Source organism: Channa argus, chromosome 1 (assembly GCF_033026475.1).
Source record: "Channa argus isolate prfri chromosome 1, Channa argus male v1.0, whole genome shotgun sequence".
NCBI classification, from domain to species: Eukaryota; Metazoa; Chordata; class Actinopteri; order Anabantiformes; family Channidae; genus Channa; species Channa argus.
The window spans coordinates 12,482,401-12,507,469 of NC_090197.1; the positions used below are offsets into that span (position 1 = coordinate 12,482,401).

The following is a 25,069-nucleotide window of genomic DNA, read 5'->3' on the forward strand; positions in this document are numbered from 1 at the left end:
ATTTTGCTTTTTGAAATCTAAAACAAAGACGGACTCTACTGTGGTGATAGAGTGTACAAAGGTTCTTAAAGGATGTTGTCCTTTTAATAACAAGATGCTGAAATGATAAATGCACATCTGCAAAGCTTCAAATTAATTCAAGCCTCCAGCCAAGTGCTTGTAAATCCTGGCTGCTGTAGTGGGAGTCTAAATATGTCACTTGTTCGTGCCTCTGTGGCTGGCAGCCAGCAGGTCTTCAATTAGTCTCTTCTATTGAAAATCATCCTTTGGCGACTGAAAAAGTGAAATTAACCTGGGATTTTTTTTTTTTAACCCACTAGATGCTGTGGCTGGTGAATGGCAAATCTGCATCATGCCCTGTAATTATTTTGTGGTCAGGTTCTTAATTGCTTCTGTGTGATTTGTCGGGAAACAATGGTCAAAAGAGAAACATGTCGCATTGGGATGCAACATTTGTTTGTGAATTAGTACGTTTTAAAGGTCAAACATCACAAGAGTCAGGAGTTGTAAGAACAGTTTAAACATTTTAGGAAATACACTTTCCTGGCAAGAGTTTTGTATGAATACAAAATAATGCAAAGTAGCGTTTATATAGAAACATGATGTAAATACAACATTAATATTGTATAAACCATTGTGCAGCAAACTGCACACCACTTGTTTCCAGGCTAAGATAAACATCTCCTGGCTGCAGCTTCATATTTAGTGATGTACCATCACAAGGCTACATTAACTGTCCTAAACTGTCCAAGCAGTTGAGTTACCCCATGTTTTAAAAAATAGGAAGAATGTGTTGAATAAAAAAGCTGCCGCGACTTTGTGACACTCTTTCAAAAACACTGTCCACTGTGAGTCAGGCAATGTTCCACTGGTGCAGTGCATAATTGTTAGAGCAGTCTTTAAGGACCTTATTATTTTAGTGGTTAACTTTTGTACAGCTGCTCTACCGGTCTCTGTGACAAGATATAATTGTCGATTAGAAGTGACCTCCAATTACTCAGCTTTAAGACTAAAAAAGGCCACTCTGACAAATAAAACATCACAGGCGAGTCGATGTATGTGCTGGTTTTGCCAATAAGGCCCCATTAGGTGGAGGGGACATGTCAGCTTAGGAGACGACCTAATCCAATAAGCAGAGTAATTAAAAACACACAGCGCAGAGCTGTAGTCCTGCCAGGTCAGAGCGACGGCCATCACTGCAGCTGTGCTACTAGACTCACAATCAGGAGCGATAAAATCAAAACAAACCCACAGCCAATGTGCAGAGAGTGATCTGTGGCACTATAAGCTCCACATTATTATCCACATGATGTTCATAATCCCCCATTGTCTTCGTCCATATATAATCACCATTAATATGGATTTAACCCAAACCCTGCTCACTGTTTTTACTTGTCTGCCTGTATTGTTTCCTAATTAGCCTTCTCTTTATAGCAGTGGCTCTCATCATCTTCTCATTTCATTTAAACCCGTTTCTTTTCCCTCTTTAATTACCACCATCACCTTACTTCTACCAAAAAAAAAAGAACTCCTGCCTGTGTTGCTGAGCTCCATTCAGCCTGCCGTTGGAAAACAAACCACCAGATGTCACCCACGCCTCAGTGCTTCCAATCTGTATTTTTATGAAGCGTAATGAATTTTGGTTTTGGCACGGTGTCACACTGATGCTTGGTGCAAAACAGCACAAGGAGCTGTATTTTTTTTTTCTCAAGAGATAATAGCAAAGTCAATTTTGCACACACTTAAGCATTAATATTGCAGGAGTGAAGCTGCAGCAGCAACAGGATGCTGATACTCAGATGATACATTACTGAGGCACATCGTGTGTCCTCACTCCATGCTTAGTGCAGTTTTCTCTGCTTTAACCGGTGACTTAGCCATCCTTCTTTTCGCCTCCAAGGGCCACTCTCCATCCTCTGTGTGCAGCTGAGCATGAATCTGTAGCTCGGGAGAGCTCTGGATGTGTGACAGGCTGCCTAGGAGAGGGGTAATTCCGAAGGGCAGCAGAAGTAATAGGGTAATCTATTATACAGCCCAACTCTTTCTTCCTCCTCTCTTGCTCCCCCCTCCTCCTCCTCCTCCCTCTCAGTCTTTCTCGCTGCCTCTGTCCTTGCATCAGCATTTCATGGAAACAAATGAGAAATAGAGTTTAACTATGCACATTCCTGTTGCCCTCCTGCAGAGACCAGCACTTTCTCAATTAAACTGGAGTCCATCTGCCCAGCTGATTCAAAGCTCACTCCCTGCTGAGTGGGAGAAGCTCACACACACACTCACAGACACACACTTTCCAGTCCAGCAGTGCGTGACCATAGCCAGGATAGTGTGTTGTCATGTAAACCATGCTGCAATTTATTTTGACAAATGTCTTGCTACAAATGTTAACCAGCCATGACACAGACAATAGGGAAATGTAAAGCAGATGACAGACAGGCCAAAGGTATGAAGGTTTTTAATCAGTAAGCTCTTAAACCCAAATCAATTCACTTTGTTAGGGAGACTTCTCAACGCAGACACAACTACAGTTTTTTTTAATAAAATGCCTAATTTGTGCACAGAACACAATGAGACAAAAATGGCTTCAACTGTTTTTTCTTTTCTGTATGTTACTGTGCCCACACTCATTTTCAATCAATCCTTCAATTAACCTAAAGATCCTTTAATGATCTTGTACATCATCTGTTTCTCTTGCGATTAACAAGGTCAACTGTTGATGATAGATGAATTAAAATCTGTCTTTCCCCCACCTCCTGCTCTATTTTCAAACCTTTCACCCCCATCACTGACATTTCTCTCTTGTGCTCTCCATTTTAGTCCCACCTACCAGAGAGACAGAAGGAGAGGGAATGAGAGAGAGAGAGAGAGAGAGAGAGAGAGAGAGAGAGAAAGAGAGAGACCGCTCAAAGCCACCATCTCCTCCTCCTCCTCCTCCGGCGCTCCCCTTCTCTTCCAGCACATGCTCACACACCTTCCCTCTGATGCTGACTGGAATCAGACTGGGGGATTTTCAGCAGTTTCCTGAGTGTGTCCTCCCTCTCCTCCCTCCCCTCCTCCTCATCCTCCTTCTCCTCCTCCAGCAGCATCCGGAGCTTCTCCTCTTCTGCCTCCTCTTTTCTCCTGCTTCCCACCATCAGGATGTGGCATTCGGTGGCTCTGCTCCTCTTTGGATTCTCTGCTTTGATTCACGGTGAGTCTGCCTGCCTCTGCCTCTGCTTTTCCCTGTTTCAGGAATCGGATTGCAGCAGTGGCACTTTTCTCTCAAAGTGCGATTGTATAGGAATTCAGGAACTGTTCTTGGTGTTTGACAATTGATCTGTGAAGTATACGCTGGAATGAGATTTTAAAGTAGGAACGAAAGACTCTACGATGGCAAAAGAGATAAATTCACCTGAATTTCACCTGTTTGCGTGCTTGTTTACAGCTTTCATATAATGTATTATTATTTTTCTGGTTACACATGCTGAGTTGACCTAGAGGTTGGATGTTTATATGCATCAGATATTTTTCCCGGCAGAATGACACATAGTCTGTGCAGGAAGGGCGATTACAGAAACAGTAGATATAAGAATCTGATTCTCAGCACATTTCTCTTTGCTTATTCTTTATGTCCAAACCCGTGTCTACATCAGGAGAGCTTTACCTGCAGAAAGCAGGACACAGGTCAGTTGAATTGCACATAAAGACAGGCTCTTCCACCGTGCCTTCCTGGCGTGTTGTGGACGTGTTGCTGCAGCTGAAATGACGGCGCTTCGAGCGTCAGAAGTCATAGCTGAATGTAAAGTTTGACAGTGGGTGGCAGAGCTGAGAGGAGAGCGGCTTTGCCCACAGGCAGATGTACCAGTGGTGAAAAAACAAGTGAAAGCAAACGTTTCAGCCTGTATTTCTGAAAACTGAATCATAAAGACAAAAAATATCCAACGTGTTTCCAACGAAATGACCTCACAGTGATGGCATGGCATTCTGCCACGGCCGGCATCAAGTTCTCAACACACCAATTTCCCTTAAAACGTTTAATTTCTCTGTATTGTTCTGTATAGTCTGTGTTTGCTTTCCCCAGCACTTTTTAAGACTTTATAACACCCAAGTGAAATTTTGAAAGCGAGAAATCATGTAAGCTTTAATTAGGATTTCAATTCTGCATGAGATAAATGATGAACTGAGTCCTGGGATCTCAACAAAAATTCTAAAGTAAAATTCTTACAAAAAATGAGCAATGTTATCGTGCAGAAAACAACTGACAGTTAAACCACTTGGCTCACATTTACACTCTGGCCGTCCACTTTAATCTACTTTAAGTCCATTCATTCTTCTGGAAAGTCACTAAGTGTCTAAATGCAACATTTTGTGTTTAACCTCAGCTTTTCTCACTAACCTAATAATAGACTACATTTATTAGTGCCGATTATACATTATATTTCTAATTAGATTCTATTTCTCTACACTCTGCCTCTGATTACTTTTCTCAGCCACATTTCCTTCTGTATTTTTAGCATTGATGTTAAATATTAGGAGCCGGATCCATCCTCCATGTTTCATTTGCAAAGCTTAAACCATAAAAGTCAAGATAAGTGTGACTAATGGTGATAAAAGATCAGCTTTTATTTCTGCTAATTTCATCAGGAAATCTTCCGCTTCTCCCTCTTTCCTCGCTACGTTTCTTTTTTGTCTTGTTCTTATAGGTGTATTTATAGCTATGGAAGTTCCTAGTGGCTAAATCTTCTTATTCAATCAGCAACATATTTTTATTTCTATCTCCTGCCTCCATCCCTGTCTGAATGTACTCTAATCCTAAAGTCTCATAGGATTTTTGAGGTTTTATTAGAATTTTTCCTTGGAGATTGCTGTCATCTTTATTCACTTTACAGGAAACACAGACTTAATCTGCCAATAACGACTTTAAAGGGTTTCGCAGGTGAAGACTTTGTTGGGTCTAACTATTTTTCTGTCTCCTTAGTGTCGTTGCAGGGTCCTCACCAGAGGAGCCTGCTGAAGAACCTCCTGAAGGATTACAACCGGATGGAGCGGCCAGTGGCAAATGACTCCCACCCTCTCGTTGTCACCTTTACTCTCAGTTTGATACAGATCATGGATGTGGTAGGTGTCTACAGATAATCTTATTAAGGGATGTGATGAAATATGTTTCTAAAATACAGACTTATTAGGATTTTTGATGCATGTATAAGCAAAATGGGATTTTATTTTAAATGTGAATGCAAAGTGGCATTCGACCTTCTGACTGATTTGTACAGCGATAAAGAAACAGTAAATGTTTTAATATTTCTCAGGATGAGAAGAACCAGGTGTTAACGTCTAACATGTGGCTACGAATGGTAAGAACCTTTGAGAGATTTTAAATGTTTGAAGTGATAATGAATTTGTTTTATGTGAACTAGTTTACATGTCAGTTAAGGTTATGGCACTAAAAATACAAAAATAAGATAATGCTTAAATTATATAACTATGATCTTTATGAAATGTAAGCGAATGTTAGAGAGGATCGTGGGATATAACAGATACTTTGTGTTTAAGAATTGGTTCGACCACTATCTCCAGTGGAACCAGAGTGAACATCCTGGGGTAAAAAACCTTCGCTTTACCACAGATCAGATCTGGACACCAGACATTCTGCTCTATAACAGGTAGAACACACATAAACAAGCTAAACGCCCTAACACACACGTATTATACTTCAACAAGTCGTGTCACTTCCTCTCCTGTCCTTCCTCAGTGCAGATGATGACTTCGACTCCACCTTTAAGACCAATGTTCTGGTGAACTCCAGTGGCTATGCCGTGTATCTGCCTCCAGGTGAATCTCTCCTGTGTTTCCATTCATGCTCTCACTATTGTTCGCCTCGTTCTGCCTTCATCTCCCTGCGGTGCAACAGGGGCATCTCATTCTACAGCATTTCTACAGCTCACATTAATATTTTATTAATATAAAACAGCATACTCGTAATAATTTCCCAGTGCTGTGAATAACACCTATAAATAGAAGATGCTTTCTTCCTCCGCTTACATTCTTAACCCAAACGCAACACCCGTGCAAGCATGTGAAAGCAATGAGTCCCTTGAGTTTCCACAGGTCTTTACTTGTATTTTCCCAGTGATTTCTTTAAACACCAGATTACAGCAGGGTGAGACGTAATCCCTGGTGTTATGGCAGTGGAGTTGAAATGGTCTTCTGATGTAAAAGTCAGCGAGCGTGAGCTCAGAAAGCCAGTCTATGAATTCTTTTCAGCAGCCATGTTTATTAATAGGCTGCTGCTGAAAGTATATACAGCTTTTTAAAGCTATGATGTGGAAAGAAGATAGTGTTCTGGTTTTGGTAAAAAAAAAAAAAAAAGGACAAAATAGTTACAACAACACATGATGAGAAGGAGAGCAGCAGAGATAAATGAAAAAAAAAAAGGTATTAAAACAAAAAAAGAATGACTCACAATCCAGCTTTTTAAACTCCCTCGGACAAGCCTGGTTGCCGTGCCTGAGATTTTTTCGGGCTAGTTGTAGTCAGTAAATAAAAGGCAACAGGTTTAGGTTAGGTGGCAGGCATGGAGCAGGAGATTGACACAAAGTGAATAATTCAAAGGCGGAGGATCCCAAATGTCTGCTGCATAGCATCATTTGCAGAATGTCTGGTAGCTGCAGAGGCAAAGGTGTTCTGTTGGGCTTAATGGTGTAACAGGAGATAAGGTGTAATAGGGTTTAGCTCATATCCGTTTTATGTGACATTTGCAACAAGGTAATCTTGTCTGTGGGCCTTGTTATGCCTTCTTGGGAAGCATTTTTTTTTTTTTAGAATGATGGAGGTTTATTTCGGGAGCTGTGTGTGCTATGACAGAGAGAATGTTCCAAGATGCAGAAAAAAAAATCCAGGTATCTTGTTTGAGAGTGTCGCTTCAAGGATACTAGATATCTGTGAGAGGCAGGTTTCAAACCTAAACTGTGTGTGAAGGTGCACAGAGCAGTGAACTGTAAATGCAGACAGGATTACTTTTAAGTAATCAGTGCAATTTACAGGTTAGTGCCGCAGGAGCGAATAATGGCAGTGATTATAAAGACATCGTTCCAATGAGGCAAAGGCAAGAAGTTGATGTGAATTTTAAAGAGAATGAAAATTTTCAACTGTTTCTTTGCTTGGTGTCAGTTTTGTGATCAACCTTGAAACCAGCATTCAACCTTCTTACTGTGCACCAACCTCGGCTTTCATTCCAGCCCGAAGGCTGATTTGCATGTCGGCAACATCATAATGAGTGTCTTTGAGAGCCTCACTGGCATTTTAGTTCTGTGTGCATTTGAATGTCTCAACCAGCTTGATTCATTTATTTCAGTAATTACTTTAAAGGCTGAGGTTTGCCAGCAACCTCTGCAAGGATCATTGTGAGTCTTTGTTTGGGGGTGGATACTAGTGTGCAAGTGTGTCTTCATGATTTTGTGCTTGCGTGTGCTTATGCATATGCCAGTGAGTGCATTTATTTTGCATAATAAAAGAGGTAATCTGATTAGGGCACTGTGCACAATCTTATTTTTCAGTGTCATGCACAAACAGCATTTGTTTGCAGCAGAGAATATATGAAACCTGTGAGTGACAATACTGCTGCCAAGTTTTTTTTCATATAGATATTTTTCTGGGAGGATATTTCTAATCTTTTGTTTCTCTAGCCTCCAAACTCAATGTCATAACACCAAACTCTTAATAAAAATCCTATTGCAATGTATTGTGGCACAGCATCCTCTTCACCATTTCAATATAAAAATGCAGCATGTTTCAGATTAGAAAGGATTCTTTAGAGTTGTTAGATATGAAATGAATTGATTTTTCTGACAGCAAGTTGACATTCAGGACAGGCTTTCTGCACAAGGGGTCCTTTGATACAGCTTTCCCTTGTCACTTGTGTACAGGAAACTGCTGGGGTTAATGTTATTTGGTCAGTTGACTGTGGAGCTTTAACTCTGCACTTTGTCCTTTTGTCTTCTCAGGAATCTTTATGAGCACATGCAATGTGGATGTTCGCTGGTTTCCTTTCGATATCCAGAAATGTGAGCTGAAGTTTGGCTCCTGGACGTACGATGGCTGGCTGCTCGACCTCCAAATGGCTGAAGCTGATATTTCAGGCTACATGCCCAATGGAGAGTGGGACCTTTTGGGTGAGTACAGTGAAACCTTTGCATTGCGTCCTCATCAATAAACATTCTACCATGAGAAAAAGACTAATTTTTTCTTTTACCACACTCTTCCAGGGGTTCCAGGCAGTAGAAATGAGCTCTTCTATGACTGTTGTAAGGAGCCCTATCCAGACGTTACATTTGTTGTGACAATACGGCGGCGAACACTTTACTACGCCCTGAACTTGCTCATCCCTTGTGTGCTGCTTTCTTCTATGACCCTGCTCATCTTTGTGCTTCCAGCCGACTCTGGGGAGAAGATCTCACTTGGTGAGTGGATCAAAAACCTCCTTCAGAAGATGCAGGAAACACAGTAAAATCTAGGTTCAAATGGCAACCACACTGTCTCGCTTCAACCACCAACTTCCCTATGAAATGTCTATAAACACGTCATCTTAGCTCCACAGTGAATGTATGACTGTTAACAACAAGCAACACCTCCTAGATGAAAAACAAAATAAAATTAAGTCTATGGGGAAGCACTAAAGAGGCAATGGGAGAAGGTGTGGAGCTGAAAGAGGAGGGGGATTACAGGATGAAATAGAAAGATAAGAAATGCGAAGAGCAGGAACAAAGGCAGATGGGTGTGGGAAGGTAGCGAAAAGGGAACACAGGCAGGAGAAGAATTCGAAAAAGAGGAGCGAAGACAGCACAAAAAAAGAGGGGGAGGAATGATGAAGAGGAAAAGGTGGGAGACAACCAAAGCGCACTAAAATAGACTGAGGGAGAGAAGGTGGTAGTAGTGCTAGTAAGGTGTTTGACACATCAGGAAAACAAAGAATCTAGGTTTTCTAAGCTGAATGATGAGGTCAATAAGTTGAATGAATGACCAGAAAAAAATTATTGATTAAACATTTTAAAAGCAAAAAAAAAAAAAAAAAAGGCCAAACATTCTTGGTCCCTGGCTTTTCTCATGGGAAGAAACAAAATGATGTCCTTTTCAACTGTTGGTTTACACAAACAAAGCAATTTTTGTGCTCTGTCAAATTGTAATCGCAATTTTCTGCAATTCTCAGATTTTTCTCCATTTTCTGATAAATAATAGGCCATAAAAATTTGACTAAGTGAGAAGTAAGTTAGTGGATAAGAGGCATAATGATAATAGATAATGAGAATAATCATTCGATCCCTCAGCCAACAGGAGGCCAAAGGAACTCATAGAGAGGCAGCAAAAACAGTGTCAAAGCACATCTTTAACTTCAATACCGGATGCATTATGCAGCATTTTCTCAAGACAAAAATGCCAAGACTTACACACACGGCCAATTAACCTATTGATGTAATTAGGGCTATTGAATTGATTAGAGGGAGAGAGCTTACACACTGCATTCCAGGAAAATACTCTGTCACTCTGCTTGATGGAGGAGACATTGGGACCAAGTGGCTGGACCTCCACAGTCAGAGCCGCATGCTTTTTAAAAGACACAGGTCATTTCTGAGAAAAAAAAAAAAAGCAACATAACAGAAATGTTTTTAATTTTCTTAATATTTTTAACGGGCATTCATATTTTACCCCTCTGTAATGCTTCTGAATGGGGACAGTTATGCCAAGAAGGCACTCCTTAAACTGCCTGTAGTAGAAGTGAGATAGATAATGTGGGGGTGAGTAAGTGAAGATGTAAATGAGTTTCAGCACCTGAACGCATGAAGTGTGTGTTAACAGGCACGCAGGCATCGTTTGGACAAGTAAAAAAAATTGCTGTTTGCTGTGCGGAAGTGCTTTTTGCCGTAGGCGTACAGAATGACAAAAAGTAATTCACTGTATAAGCCTCAGCGGGTCATTTACATAAATCAAATGTGATTTACACTGTGATCGTTTATCAAAATACCAAACACACTGATGCACTTTCTTACAAGAAAGCACCATGACTCATGAGTACAGGCTAAACGACTAAATGTCTCTGTTCACAGTCAGGTGCAAAAGTCAGTGCCCCCTTTATTTTAAAACAGCAGAAATAAAAAAAAATTATTTTATTTTACTATAACTTTCTTATACAAACTCATTGACAATTTTTGTTACTAATGATGCTGAAAGAACATTTATACCAGCTGAATCTACATTGTTATTGGTTCAAGGTTAAATTTGCATCAACCTACATTGCAGTTTCAGTGTATACAGATGAAAACTTAACCCTATACTAAACATAATAACAGTTCAAAATAAACTATAGTACAAATTTTATTTCATCATCAGAAGTAACAAAAATGGTCAATGGACCAAATTTTAAAATGTTTATATCCTCCTTGATACAATAAGTACATATTTTAATTTAATCTAAATAAAGAATACTATTGAATTTACTATTGAATTAATTTCCGATAAACATTTGTACTAGCTTATTGTGCATTAAATATGTTGATTAAACAAATCCTTTGTTTTAATTTTTGACATTTTAAAATAAGATGTTCCTAACTTTTGCACATGACTATATCCATCTACAGGTATCACTGTCTTGCTGTCTCTCACTGTCTTCATGTTGCTGGTCGCAGAGATCATGCCAGCCACATCTGACTCCGTCCCACTAATAGGTAGGTAACAGAGTCTATTCTTTCAAGCCGTCCACATGCTCCTTAATAAACAAGATGCTTAACTTGGCTGACATTCATTAAAAATGACAATTAAGATGTCAAATAATTCATTAGAGATAGATCCAGTGTTTGGTTTTCATTAGTCTATTAATAAGAGTGTAGAGCAGGAACTCGCTTCTGGTTGAGTCTCTAGTGAATTAAAGTGAAGTCATGTCAGATTTATTTTTATTTCAATAAAACTCAGAGTTTGCAGCCATGCCAGTGGCTCTGTGAGGATACTTAGACATAGTGGTGTTTGGTGCTAAATGCTGATGTTATGACAGCATGCTCACAATAACACTAACAAGCTAATTTGTTCTGGGTAAAATATTGTAGTTTAACCTGTTAGCGTCATTAGCTGGATAGCAATAACATGCCAAGACGAGCCAATTTTATTTATAAAGCACTTTAAAAATAAAACCAAAAACATACATATAATAACAATGCCCAAAAAAAAAAAAAGAAATTTTTTTTCTTTTAAAATTCGTCCTTTCGGCCTATCCAGTGATCTCAGGGTCGCCACAACGGATCATTGTCCGCATGTTGATTTGGCACAGTTTTTACGCCACATGCCCTTCCTGGCGCAACCCTCCCCAATTTCTACCAAGCTTGGACCAGCAATGCACAGCTGGGGAGGGAATGCCAAAAAATATATATAAATAAAAGTATAAAACAATTAAAGTAATAAAATAGTACAATCGACCACTCATCCTGGGTCAAAAGCCCTATCACTCCCTGAGCCCTAAGCTCAGGGGAGATTACCCATAAACAAAAATGAGCACACAGAAAATGATGACAAGACAAAATGAACAGCAAACCAAAAGTCATACTAAACAATCAGGTAACTGAGTCCTTGATATAGAATCAGGTACTTGCTATGCAGCAGGGCGAAACAACAAATATCTGGCAGAGAGTGGCTTTTGCTGGGGGTTTAAATAGACGGGGTGGCACAGGGGAAAACAATAAGAACTAAATGTGGTGTGTGATGTTGCTGGAATGCACAATGGGAACAGGAAATGGGGAAGAAAAGTCAGACACAGGAAGTAAAGATGAGCAAATGAAGTCCAGGTTCAGGATCATGGCAGGTGCAGCGAGTGTCAAAAAGCCGGGCCTGGATCCCCCTGTTTTAGCCCCATTTCCAAACTTCTCTTTTTCTTGAAAATTCTGGATAAAAATGTATGTGTCCAATTGAAAGAGTTTGTAGAGAAAAACAGCACTCTTCAGGTTTTCCAGCCTGACTTTAAATCTCTTCACAGCACTGAGTCGGCACTGCTGAGGGTTTTTGATGACATCCTTCTTTTATCCATAGTCTTAGCTTCACCATTCTGGTTCCTGTTAATTTCCTATTCAGATTCTTTGCTCTCGCCCTTGTTTAGTCCCTTAGTTTCTGTGTCTATGCCTGCATTAGATTCTTTTTCTTGACTTGCTTCTAGCCTTCAGTATTGTACCAGTTTGTGTCCTCCTCACTGGAGTGAATTTCTGTTAGTCTTCCCTAGTCTTTCCTTCCCCTTATTCGTTGTTTTGCACTTGTCTCCACCCGAATACCAAACCTGACAGCACCGTAGCATGTTTAGTTTCATGGGAAGACATCCTAGGCAAGGCTGCTGTTAATAACAGCAAGAACAGTAGGCTCCAGAGTAGTGGTAACTTCTTTAAAGAAATCGAGGTGGAACAGCATCAGTGGGGGAACCTTAGGGATTCAAATGTCTATTATAAAAAAGACAGTCACAGGCTCAAACTGGTGAAAAGTTATAAGCACAACAGAGAAACTGATGGGCCAGAAGCAGGTGGTAATATGAGATTCCTAACAATAATCACCCTGTTTACAAAAAAAGAGTTTTCAGCAGGCTTCCAGGGAAGGTTCCACACAAGTCCTCAGGTTATAAGGAACAACATCTATAGTGTTAAACAGAACACTTGTGACAGTTTGACAGGACATTATTGGACAGGTGTTCGCTTTTTGCCTCTTTTACAATAGCCTGATAACGACGACAGCAGTCCTGCAGCTTGTCCTTCTTCCACTTTTGTTCAGCTTTTCGGCATCATGTCTGACATCGCAAGTTGTCAGGGCTCAGCTTTAACTTAAGGCTGCCTGGATTTTAATGGAGCCACAACATCTAGTGCTTTTTGGCAGGTGGAATGAAACCTTGGAGATGAACTCGTCTGTATCAGAACACACAGGCTCAGGAGTGACAATGGTTGGATGGGAAAAAAAAGCCGAGAACTGAGTGGCAGTAAAGGCTTAAAGGTGTTACAGGACAGCGGAATGTCAAATAATTCAGGCATATGATCAGAAAACACTGCTTCACAAAACAAGGTCAAGTGTATGTCCATGCTCTTGGGTGCAATGTGCTGAAGAAAATTAAGAGTCAATAAGTCTTAAAAAGTTCTTAGACATTGGGGATCATAAATGTCTGTAAAAAAGTCTACAAAACCATCAATCTCATCTTTTAAGATGGTTTGGTTTCACACTAGTCACATAAACATTTTACCGCTCTTCCGCTGGTCTGAGACAATCTTACTTCTCAATTTAGTTTAAATTTTTGTAAGATGTTTTTTTTACAAAGGGAAAACATTGAGACAGCGTCATTACTGAGATGTACAGAAAGGAAAAATAAAGGATACAGCTCCTTTTATCTCCTGTTTTCTTCAATTTTCTCAATACACCAACTGTTGCAAGGTGGTAAAGCTACTTAATGCCAAAGATATAGCAAAAGAATTTATTTTAGCCATCTGTTCACCCTAAAATTTAGTGCGCTAAAACTGCAGCCACAGACGGATGCAAAGCCATCTTTTATAAAGACACAAATTCTGATCATTAAAAAACTTGAAGGTGGTACTTGTAGCATATATATATTTTTTTATAACGGCTACCGTATATAACTGTTTTCTGATACTTTTAGTGGAGAAAGGTTTCAAAACCTTTTCTTAATAGTGAGAGGTGATATCAAAGACTTCTGTGATCCAGGATCATTAAACAGCAGTGGCAGCAGCACAGAGAAATTCAAAGGTTCAATTTTCTAACCAATCCGAGAAAGACTATATTTTCTTTACTGGCATCTTTTTTAGCAATTTTATTGTAACTTTACAGCAATGAACATCAGATAGACAGGGCAAAACACAGTGGAGCTGGGAGAAGGGAAGCTTTTTGGCACAAAGTGGAGTGTACTGATATCATTTGATTACAAATTGTTGCACATTGTAACTTAAAGAATAACTACTCTGATGCAGTCTTAATCTGTTTTGCAAAGACAGACAGGGAGGCAGACAGTAATATTGTCCTAAGCTGGCATGAAGATCTCTAACCCATGACGTTTAATATTAAGAGAAGAATAAGAGAAAACATTCCTTTGCCTTCTCATACTTTGAAATGGCAAAAAAAATAAAAAGGAAGATTTTCGGTTTCATCAACAAAATATGTAATGCACATTTAGCTCGTACAAATGGTCCTTCATCATCAGAAGCAAGCTTCACATGCTCCTTAATAAACAAACTTTACCAGAAAAAATGACAAATAAGAAATTACCGTGTCAAATCATTATGTTTTACTCATTATAGATACATTCTGTACAGTGTTTGGCTGCCATCAAATTCAAATCGAGCTAATATTTTCTATGAAATGGTAAATCTCAGTTTCAACATCTGATATGTTGTTTATGTTGTATTGTAAATAAAATATCCATTTATGAGATTTGCAAATCTTTGCATTCTGTTTCCAATTACGTTTTTCACATCGTCCCAACTTTTTTGAATTGGGGTTGTAGTAGAATGATAGTAGTCAAGGTTGGTTGACTCTGGTTGAGCTCTGGCGATTAAAGGTAATTTTTCTTTTATCCATTGTATTATGAGGTTCATCATTAGAAGTAATGAAAATGGCCAAGAATTGTATAGAAAGAGAGTTATAGTGAAAAGATGAAAATCATATCAGTGCATAAGTTAGAAATATTCTCTAACACTTTGTACGTCCTTCCTCCAACCTCTTTGTCTACCCTCTGAGCAGTGTTTGTATCCCTTTAGGTGTCATTTTCCACGTTAACCAGATTGCTTAGTTGTCAGCCATGTAGAGCCTTCTTTAAATCTAACTACAGGTTTTTAGTGATGTAGGTGTAGGTGCTGTTCCTCTCTATATTTCTCTTTATTTGTTTTTTGTCCTTTCGGCCTACACCCATCCTGAGGCAACCCTCCCCAATTTTTACCGGGCTTGGCAGTGCACAGGGATGGGGATTGGAAAAGGGCTGTTGGGGGTTCAGTGTCTTGCCCATGGCCACTTCGACATATAGCCGGGACTGGGGATCGGACCACTGACCCTGTGGACCATATAATGCTGTGGTCCGTTTACACGCTCCTTAGAATACTGTAGGTGTAACTTTTATTCCAGTTCCCCTTCGTCAGGTCCCTGGCTGTTTGTTTTGGATTTTTATGCAGCTCTTGTCCAAGTTTCCTATTTCAGTTAGTTTTTCTCAGTCTTCCAGTTCTTCCAGACTGGTCGTCCACAGAATGGTTAGGATAACCCTAACCCTCTTCACAGTTAGTACTGGCCTCCCTAAACTCTGAAATATTCTATGTCCAATTTGTCCTGCCCAATTTAACACACCTAGTGCCCCTCATCAAGCATTAAGTGTTTAAACTTTTTTTAAGTTCAGAAATCGGATTTTACATATTAAAGTTACTCAGGGGGGATGTGAAATTTTGCACCGATATAAGTTTAATTGTTTTACTTTATAACTTCATTTTATACACTCATTGACCATTTCTTTGTCCATTAAATAATATATTGATGAAAAAAACGTCAGGGCCTGCAAACTTTTTCACTTAACTGTAGTCAAAGGAGCTTATTCCATTTATGACCTTGAAGCTCTTAAAAAAAGATTTTTTTCAAATTCACCAGTTACAAAAACCATGAATAACCCATGAAAAAGTGTTTTAGTGATTATTTTGAACCTTTTCTATCAGATTCTAGATTTGAGATTAATTAATAGGAGCCTTGAAAGTCACTGTAGCCATTAGACATGGGAAATTACACTGTATGAAAAATGACCTAAAAATGAAATATGACAATTTTATTCTCAGGTCAGTACTTTGCCAGTATAATGATAATCGTTGGGATGTCAGTCATCGCCACAGTGGTGGTTCTGCAGTATCATCATCACGATCCAAATGGAGGAAACATGCCGAAATGGGTGAGCTGACTCTATTCATCATAAGTGCATTATCACTTACACACATCATGCTTTCCAGCTTGTTAAATCTTGTAAATGGCTGCTCTCCCTATTTCACATACGATATATTCCTTTTTATTACTTCTCTCTGTCAGCGTTAATGTCACTCGTCAGCTCTACCACTTTCAATAACATTTCACCCATCTGTTAGTGCTACCTGTGCTCCACTGCCAGTTTCCTTTCTCTTTTTATTCTACCGACTTCCTCAGCTGTGACTCATCCAACAGTGTCAGTCTGCCTGAGCGTGTTCATCAAATGCTTCGCTACAGACTTCAACTGGAGTGTATTTCAAAGCACTGTGGATATGTGGGAGGATTCAGTTTGACTCATTCTCTCTTCCTATTTTTCTTGCCTTCTGTTTAATGCTAAAAAAAAAGATGCCTAAATTCTTTTTACAAAACTTTTGTTCGATTGTGAATATATCACACATTTGAAATGTGAAATATTGGAATTAAAATTTATGAAATATGAAATATGTTTGTTAAGGGATGCAGAGTGTAAGGGCCTGTTCTTGGCAAAATCAAAAATTTTCTTCATATTTCTTTTATACCAGTCCAGAAATATGATATAGGATGGAACTAGTTTGGACATTTTAAGATGTTATTTATAAGTCATTTATCTTTAGACTGCAGAGAAAATGGACAGGCCTGCATTCATTGATATACTCTATGCAGCTGGGTTGCATGAAAGTGCAGATGGTGTATATATTGACACATTGCAAGGACGTTTTGTTGATGATGGCCTTTTCCGACAGTGACACGGCCAATTAACAAGCTAATTGATGTGGTTCAGATGAGGGCATCGAACCAGCACAGTTCATAATTGCAGCCCGAGACAAAAACAACATCAACAGCAGCAACAACGTTGTTACCTGCCTAATAAATACACACTATGTGGAGCATAGCAGTCATGTGTACATTGGCTTATTACCAGACACCCATCTGGATGCTGTTTGGCCAGTATACCCTTTCATGGGACATGTAGTTTGTATCCAAGAAAGGAGTGGAGAGAAAGGATAAGTAGACAAAGAAGGAGAGAAACCCAAGAGAAGGTGAGAAAAAAGAGGAGGGGAAAAACAAGAAGAGGGACAGAAGAGGAGAGGTAGAAGAGAGGAGACACTGAAGATAAAGAAAGACAAAGAGGGCAGAGGAGAACATAAAATAGGCTAAAAGAGGTTTAAATTTCTTCTGTAAATTTGCGAGCACCTAATCTTTTTATCTTAATGCTGCAGTTTACGTAAAAATTATTGTTGGCTCATTACAGTCATGAAACAGTAATCTGACAGGCAATCTCAATACAGCCACAGCCTGTATCTAAAGCTGCCTTTGTAAGTATCACCTCTACTGGGAATCCAGTTAAAGCAAAAAATCTTTTTTGCCTCAGGCGCCTTAACTGAGTATCCCTGGTGTGGATCTCACACTTCTTATCCAAGTGCAGCTACATTTTGAAACAAATGGTGAGGTTAGAAATAGCACAGACGTCAATACACAACAAATGAGGCTATTAGCGCATCCTAACTGCTGTTACATGAAGGTCAAAGTTTGGTTTTCACTGCCTGGTGGCTTTACAGCTTCCTTACAATTTCCTTTTCCATTTCATGTGCTTTTACGTTTCTCTTACTCTGTTGCACCATCTCCTCCACTCTCTTTTCATATTTCTCTTGCTTCCTTTCTACAGGTGCAGCTTGTCTTGCTGCAGTGGGTAGCATGGTTCCTGCGTATGAAGAGACCAGGGGAGAATGATGACCCAGAGCGGCCTCCGTGTGCCCCACACCTGCGCCGCTGCTCCTCAGGCTCCCAGAGCGGGAGCATTCCCAACCCTCCGGACCCCACTCTTCATCCACTGCACCCACAGAACCTGGGGCCTCTCCAAACAGGACCCCTTCATGCAGGGCACCCTCATCTCCATGCCCAGTCCAGCACAAACAATAATGGAAACCTTCTTTACATGGGCTTCCAGAGCATGGAGGACCCTTCAGTGCTCTCTGAGTCTGTCCAGAGGAATAACATCTCAGTGGGACCTCCACGAGTAGCAGGAAGTCCGCCTCCGCACCTGCCATCTCAGTTCTGCAGCTCCCCACCACCTCCTACCCCTAATATGGACACTGTAGGCTGTCCGAGCACTGTCTCCAGTGGCGGGGGCTTTGGAAGTGGACCTGGAGGGCTAGGGTGCTCAACGGCAGGAATAGGAGACCCCCAGCTACAGGCTATCCTAGAGGAGGTTCGGTACATGGCAGACCGATTCCGAGAGCAGGACGAGGCTGAGAGCATGGCCGACCAGTGGAAATTTGCGGGCGCTGTAATTGACCGTCTTTGTCTAGTGGCGTTCAGTGTTTTCAACATCATATGCACCATCTCCATTCTTATGTCTGCTCCCAACTTTGTGGAAGCTATTTCAAAGGACTTTGTTTGAAAGCAAAGAGTAAAAAAAGAAAAGTGTAAAGGAACAGATGAGGAGAATTAAATATAGGATGAAGGATGGCGAGGGCCTTGATTCAAGGAAACACAATTTCCAGCAAAAAGTAGGCTTTGTGATTGCGAAGAACAGGAAAGTGGAAAAAACACAAATGGTTTTCCTTGCAATACATTCTGTTTTGTAACGGAGATATGACAAGAAAACAGATGACGAAGGGGATGCAGAGTGAAGTTAAAATTAGATTAGGGCGGGCAAGGTGCTTTTTTAAATTCTTGACCAGGATGTAATGGATTGTGGTTAATTCAAAGACTTTCCCTAACAATCAGGAAAAAAATTGTCCTAAAGGCAAAATGAAAAAATAGATATCAGTTCAAAGCAAGCTCAAGTAAGAAAGCTCCTAAAACGAGGATGAGAGTGATGGGGAAAGAGATTGGCAGATAGATAGGGACAGATAAATAAGACAGACATTTGGCTGTTTTATTTTCTCAAGGAGAAAAGACAGCTGTTCACTCCCACATGTTGAAAAAAGACTGGATCATTAAAACTGATGTGAGGAGGAGAGAGCGGAGAGAAGAGAAAGAGACTTTTACAAGGACAGACAACAAAGAGCGGGTGTGAAGGAATGAGACTTCATCCCCCGTGACACTGGCAGAGTGGGGCAGAGTAACCGGCTTCATGCTCGGAGATTCAAAAGTGGACCGAATATCAAGAATGCTGCAGCGGAGAGGAACTGAAGAGGATCTCATCTATTATTCAATCACATCCATCTAATGACCATCAAATTGAAAGACCTCGGATAATCTTTAAGACTAATAAACTTTTAAAAGATGAAGTCCCCTCTCTGCTCTCCAGCCACTTTAAATTTCCAAGACCTTATCTCTTTGAGACGATTGCCAATCTGCAACAATCAGCTGAGATCAAAAGCTCCTCAGCAGCGGGCGCGGCGTGCAGTCCTTATCATGACCGAGAAACTGAATTAAACGGTCAGAAGCAACACAGACGCCAATAGCTGCACCACAGTGGAGGTCTGAACCAATAACAAAACTCTCGCCTAAGTGTGTCTGACAGGTCCTAATAGGCCAATGGACCTAATTGGATTTCATATTCGGGTTTTAATAACTGAAATGGGAGATCAGAACTTGACAGGCACAAATAAGTATAGATCATTTAAAGTCCTAAGCAACATTCAATCCACTTTGTGTCCGATCCCTCCAGAGTTTACAACTTCATGAGTGACTTAACATCTATCAAAAATGAGAGATGAGATTTTACTAGAACTGTATTTTCGTGAATTGACTCCACATAATAAAGTGGTTTGAATCACTGATGGCTATCGCTGATTAGTTTGGCTCTGAGGCAACTGAACTTTTTCTTCTACTTGAACCATAAATGGTTTTCTTGTGTCTCTGCGAGCACTTTGAATAAATGTTAAATGTTGATGTCTCAAGTAGCTGCTCCTGTTAATAACGACGGCGTTCTGCTGAGATCAGAGTACAAGCTGAATTTTGCAGGAAGCATTTTTAAATTACTGGGGATTATATCAAACCATCAAATTACTGTACTGTGTCCACAACAGTACAATTCATTAGTTTTATGAAGCCCTTAAAAAAAATCCCTTTCAAACATACACCTCTGTGGCATTTAACATTTTTGCAAACAATCCCACAATGTAACATATCACATGTTCCATGTGTGAAAATGATTATTATTGTGTGAGTCTGTGTGTCTCTTGATGATGTAATGTTACGATTCATCTTAATGGATGAAATCTCGCTATAGACTCCACTACCTAGTCTGTTATATAGGGAATAGTGAATGAAGGAATGATTACGCACAAAGACCGAGATAAAAAGAGAAGGATGAGTCACTGAAAATATCTCACAGCAACAGAAATTCAGCTTCAAGTGTGCCTTAAACTTAGGTTTTCACTGGATACGTCAGCATAGGTAATTGCTGATCTTCCCAGCGCTTTACTGATTTCAAGATACTGTCAATTGTTGTTGTTATGTGGTGCTCAGCCACTCCTGATAAATACAGCGTAAATGTGCCTAATCTTCAATACCCACATGATTGTTCTTTGTCAAAAAATATTATAATTGGTAAATGTTTTAGTATAGACCTGGATAAAGTGTGTTCCCCTTTATGTTAGTGGCCCACACATGTGAATGAAATATTATTTTTTTTATTTTATTTTTTTTATTTATTTGGTTTAGGGATACAATGTTAACATCTGTCTAGGGACTGCAGATGAAAAATAGCCTTTTGGCTAATTCTGGTATATTTGCTGAAATGCTTATTTATGTACACTGTCCCTGCTAAATAAACCAATAAAATAAATACGTTTAAAGTTGTCGTTCAGCCATCCACTCAAACTGTAAGCAGAGGCACGAAGGAGTCAGTTTGTCTGACCGTAGAAGCAAAAAGGCCTTGAATACATAAGGCTGTTTTTAATTGTCAACAAATTCCGTGAAAATAACAACATTTGCAAAATGTTATCTCTGTGGTGCCCAGCCCCGTGGCCATTTGTTCATAATGAAGAAATAAAGTCATTTCCAGCCAGCTGGGCACTGAAGTTCTTAGCAAATGTTACCTAAACAGCAGCAAACGGTGCCTTTAATCAGGACTATAGTCAGCTGCGGATTAATACTTATTTGGTGCTTATATCCAGCGGCAAAGTACATATTGGAATAAGTCTAATACCCACTGCGCCCATTGTTTGATGGACTAGCTCACTGGTCCAACAGTGTGGATCATTGATGTGTTTTAAATATTTTTTGTTTTTAAAATAATGGAGATCACTGGCAAAGCCACACAGACAATAATTATTAAGCGATTTTCCTGGATTTGATGACAAAGGAAAATATAAAATAATCACAGCTGAATTTTTCATTTATCCAGAAATCCAACAGAACAAAACATGTTTCCTACATTCCTGACCTACGCCGTCTGTCTAATGTATCTATGCCAATGTTTCTGACACTGTGAACTCCTACACTGAGTGTAGAGACAGAGAAAATCCTAATCTCTACACGCCTTTTCATCTTGTGTCTCGTCTCGCTTCCTCTCTAAATTCAAGTCTCTGACAGTAGCAGGGAGTAAATGTCCTGCTCCTTCCAGCACACACCTAAACACATATCTGTACAGGGCATTTCACATCCTGCAAATAAAGGATTATCTTGTATTTTGTATCACCTTTGGTCTGCTTCCTATCTATTTGTGTTGACAGCGGCTGCCCTCACACGCAAAAAAGAAGAAAGAAATGACAGAGTGAGGGGATAAGAGAAAGAGAGAAAGTGCTGACATGCAGTGAGAGCTGGACAGGGATTTAATTGATCACTCGTTCAGGAAGTAGAGGGGAGGGGGGGTACGAGAAAAAATGGGGGGGTGGGTTAATGGTGAAAAGAGGGGGCATTCTGGGTAATTTATCAGATTTATGAGGGGCAGAGGCAGGGGAGATGGGCACTCAGACAAGCATAACTCAGTCACAGACATCAAATGAAAGGCCACTGCAGTATATCACACCATAAGGGAAAATTTGTACTATAGAAATAAAGATAATTTATAGAAATATAGAAATAAACTAGAGATAAACAGCACTTTGTCCCTCAGATGCAAAGAATATATTTTTGTGTGTGGCCTTCACTGTCTCGCTCAGATTGTGTGTCAGACAGAGTAAAAGCATCAGGGGCGTATTTACAGTAGTGAGCTGGTCCTTATTCAGCCCAGTCAAAGGCTCCCAGTTACACGGCCTAACTCTCTTTCTCTCTGAGGTCTCTCTGAAATGTGCAGCGCTAGCAATCTAGATTTACTGTGTTCACTCAGATGGAATAAAAGAAGAGAGAGAGAATGTGTGTGAAAACTGTTTGTGTGTGTGTGTGTCCATGGGGAAGATGAGCCTTAGGGTTTGCGTATGCACAGAATCAATCAGCTGTTGTTTTCTTCTCCTTTGTTTAATAAGAGAGCGTCGGCCGAAAGCTTTCTCCCAGGCCTCACATGTTTTACCCGATGAGTTATTCAACTAAGCCCCACTGGATGCACATTAGCCCTTGCACAGTTCCGTGACTGTGTAAATGGGGGCGGCAATATGAAAGCTAAAGTCTGCTAGCCGTCTGCAAGGCATACAAATGAACCAGAAAGAAGCCCACAAGTTCACCTCAAAAAAGACTCAACACACGGGGGAAAATTCAACATCAACAAAACATGCAACACAAAAACACACATACACGATGTTTATTGAACATTTACCCATGTAAAATATTTAAACATATTCGGAATCACCCACCCTTGTGCATGCACACCTGTTCTCTCTAATGGTCCCAGTGTGCTGTGCTGCATGATCGCATCCAAACATCTTGCGGCTAAGGCCAATCAATGCTTTTTAATTACCAACGGCCCAAAGCGCTGGTCGATACGGCTGACGAGAGGCAGAGAGAGAGCGAGAGGGATGCTTCGGATGGTGATTGATGCCACCTCCTCCCAGGGAGCCTACCTACAGATGTGCTGTTTTTTCTTTATTAATCCTGGCAAGTCCCATTCACTCATTTTACAGACCGCTGCTTAACCTGCTCGGGCTGCCACGGGCACAAGGTTAAGTGGACACAACGTGAAGAGCACAGGCCTCTTAACCAATAAGTCAAGAGGGGCTGGATGCTCTTTACAGAAATGGACTGTTAGACTCTAAGTTGACTGAGTAATGAGATCTTACTTGACCCATGGAAAAAGAATGCAATAAGATACATTCAAGATATCTAGTTATTATTCAACAAATTTCAACTCAGTGACCTAAAAAACCTACAATCCCTGGCAAAGGCGTAAATGATATTAATAAAAATTTTACTCCGTTTCCAACCCGAGGGGAAGAATTAAGTTTTTTAATGCACTGCAAATGATGAAGCAAGACTCATCTCTTTATTACTTTTTATTAAACAGTGCCAAGGTCAACAAGTGGAGTGCAAAAGTGTCATGTCAGCTGAGCAGTTAAACAGTATGTGCTTTTATTTCCTCTGATGGATCTGACTGATGAAATGCAGCAAGGTTAGAATCATAATGCAGACTGCCTGCCCAGACAATGATTACTTTAGACACTTGTTATTTTTCTCACCATTACCGAGCCACAATAAATCATATCAGGAGCCTGTAACTAAAACAATAAATAATTAAAGCAAAATGCTTCATAAACTGCATGTAGCCTATGGTCACAAAAACAAGAGGTTTTATTCCACGGTGTTCCAGCAAAGACTATTCAAGAAATGTTTCTAAGTAATATAAAGCCTGAAACTATTTAAATCTTCTGATATGCAACTGCATTTTTTGGCACAAACTTAAAACCCATCTGCAGTGCTGCCTCTCTAGAGAATGTTGCAATTCAGTGCAACTCAAGTGGGTTTAAAAAAGTAAGAGAAAAACATCAGTGAAAATCCTGAATTTCTGCATTAAGGGTGTCAGGAATTTTGATTTGAAACTGTAGCGCCTTTCACTTATACTGCATATAATTAGACTTTTTTTTTAAATTTTGTAATATTAAATGAGATTTTAAATAAACAAGGAACCGAAAGAAAAGGGAATTTGCTTGGCTTGGTGGATAAACACATAGACAAAGAATAAATCCAGCAGAACAAGAACACCACATGCTGCCTGTGTGTAAAAGTAAGAATGGCACATTGGAGAGACTCCCACATGGTTTTCAGTGAAGCTTCAACATAAACAGACGTTAAATGGACACAGTTTTCCCCATGTTTGATCACTGGTTAAGCAGCCAGTCTGAGAGTCTGAGGACATTTTTCCAACCTAACCAGTACAATTGGTTAACAAGGGAGAGTTTCTCTTACTGTACGATAAGATGACTCGCATACTCCTCCTAGCTAGTAGGATTCATTTGTTAATTCACGGGTGAAACGATGTGCCGACGTTGAGCTTAAAAAGAAGATAATTTGGCTGTAAGATGAATAATTCCAATGCAAAAAAGAAAAAGAAAATGGTCACTGTGTCACACATCTAATAAATCTAGAAAACGTTGAAGTGGTCTTGATTGATGACCAATGCATGTACAAAATAAAAAATAAAATAAAAATTCTTTGAGAGGATATATACACACACACACACACACACACACACACACACATATATACACAAATATTCAACATTTTAGATGTGCAAGTGAGCACAGTGAGCATAAAGGCTCGTTTTGTACACACATAAATATTTATGTGTATATATAATATACACGCACACATATACATACACACACAGACTACAGACTCTAAACAGAGTGTTGCCAACACTTTCCAATCTGATTTCACATGGAACCTGCAGAGAAAGTGAGTGGTAGCGGACAAAGAAAGTTTAAGAAACAAACAAGTTTCCAAAAAGGACTAGTGTTTGTGATTAATAATTAAAGAAAAATGTATCAATACATACAAATCAAAATGCTACAGGGAAATTACTCAGACAATAGCTTTAGTCTTTAAAGAAACCTCCTTGAAAAGCTCCTTGAAAAGCAGTAAAAGTCTACAACAGTGCTACATCCACATACTGAAACACACAACACAATATTGCCCACAAAACATACTATTTTATTATTTCTCATATTGATCTGACTTATAGTTTTATATAATGTTGAATTATATTTTAGAAATTATTATTGATAAATTTGCCGGATAAGGTGGAGCAAATATTCTCTACTACATTTAATATGTAACAATG

At 39.7% G+C, this 25,069-nt stretch overlaps 1 protein-coding gene across 1 annotated transcript; it reads left to right on the forward strand.

Moving 5' to 3' along the window:
* The first annotated feature begins 2,768 nt into the window (after nucleotides 1-2,768).
* Nucleotides 2,769-21,558, forward strand: chrna11 (cholinergic receptor, nicotinic, alpha 11). The gene is made up of 10 exons (XM_067498009.1): nucleotides 2,769-3,187; nucleotides 4,955-5,094; nucleotides 5,286-5,330; nucleotides 5,530-5,639; nucleotides 5,729-5,808; nucleotides 7,980-8,147; nucleotides 8,241-8,435; nucleotides 10,608-10,694; nucleotides 15,804-15,913; nucleotides 17,630-21,558. Exons 1-10 carry the CDS (start codon nucleotides 3,136-3,138, stop codon nucleotides 18,362-18,364), a joined length of 1,722 nt encoding a protein of 573 aa, XP_067354110.1. The 5' UTR covers nucleotides 2,769-3,135; the 3' UTR covers nucleotides 18,365-21,558.
* The last annotated feature ends 3,511 nt before the right edge of the window (nucleotides 21,559-25,069 follow it).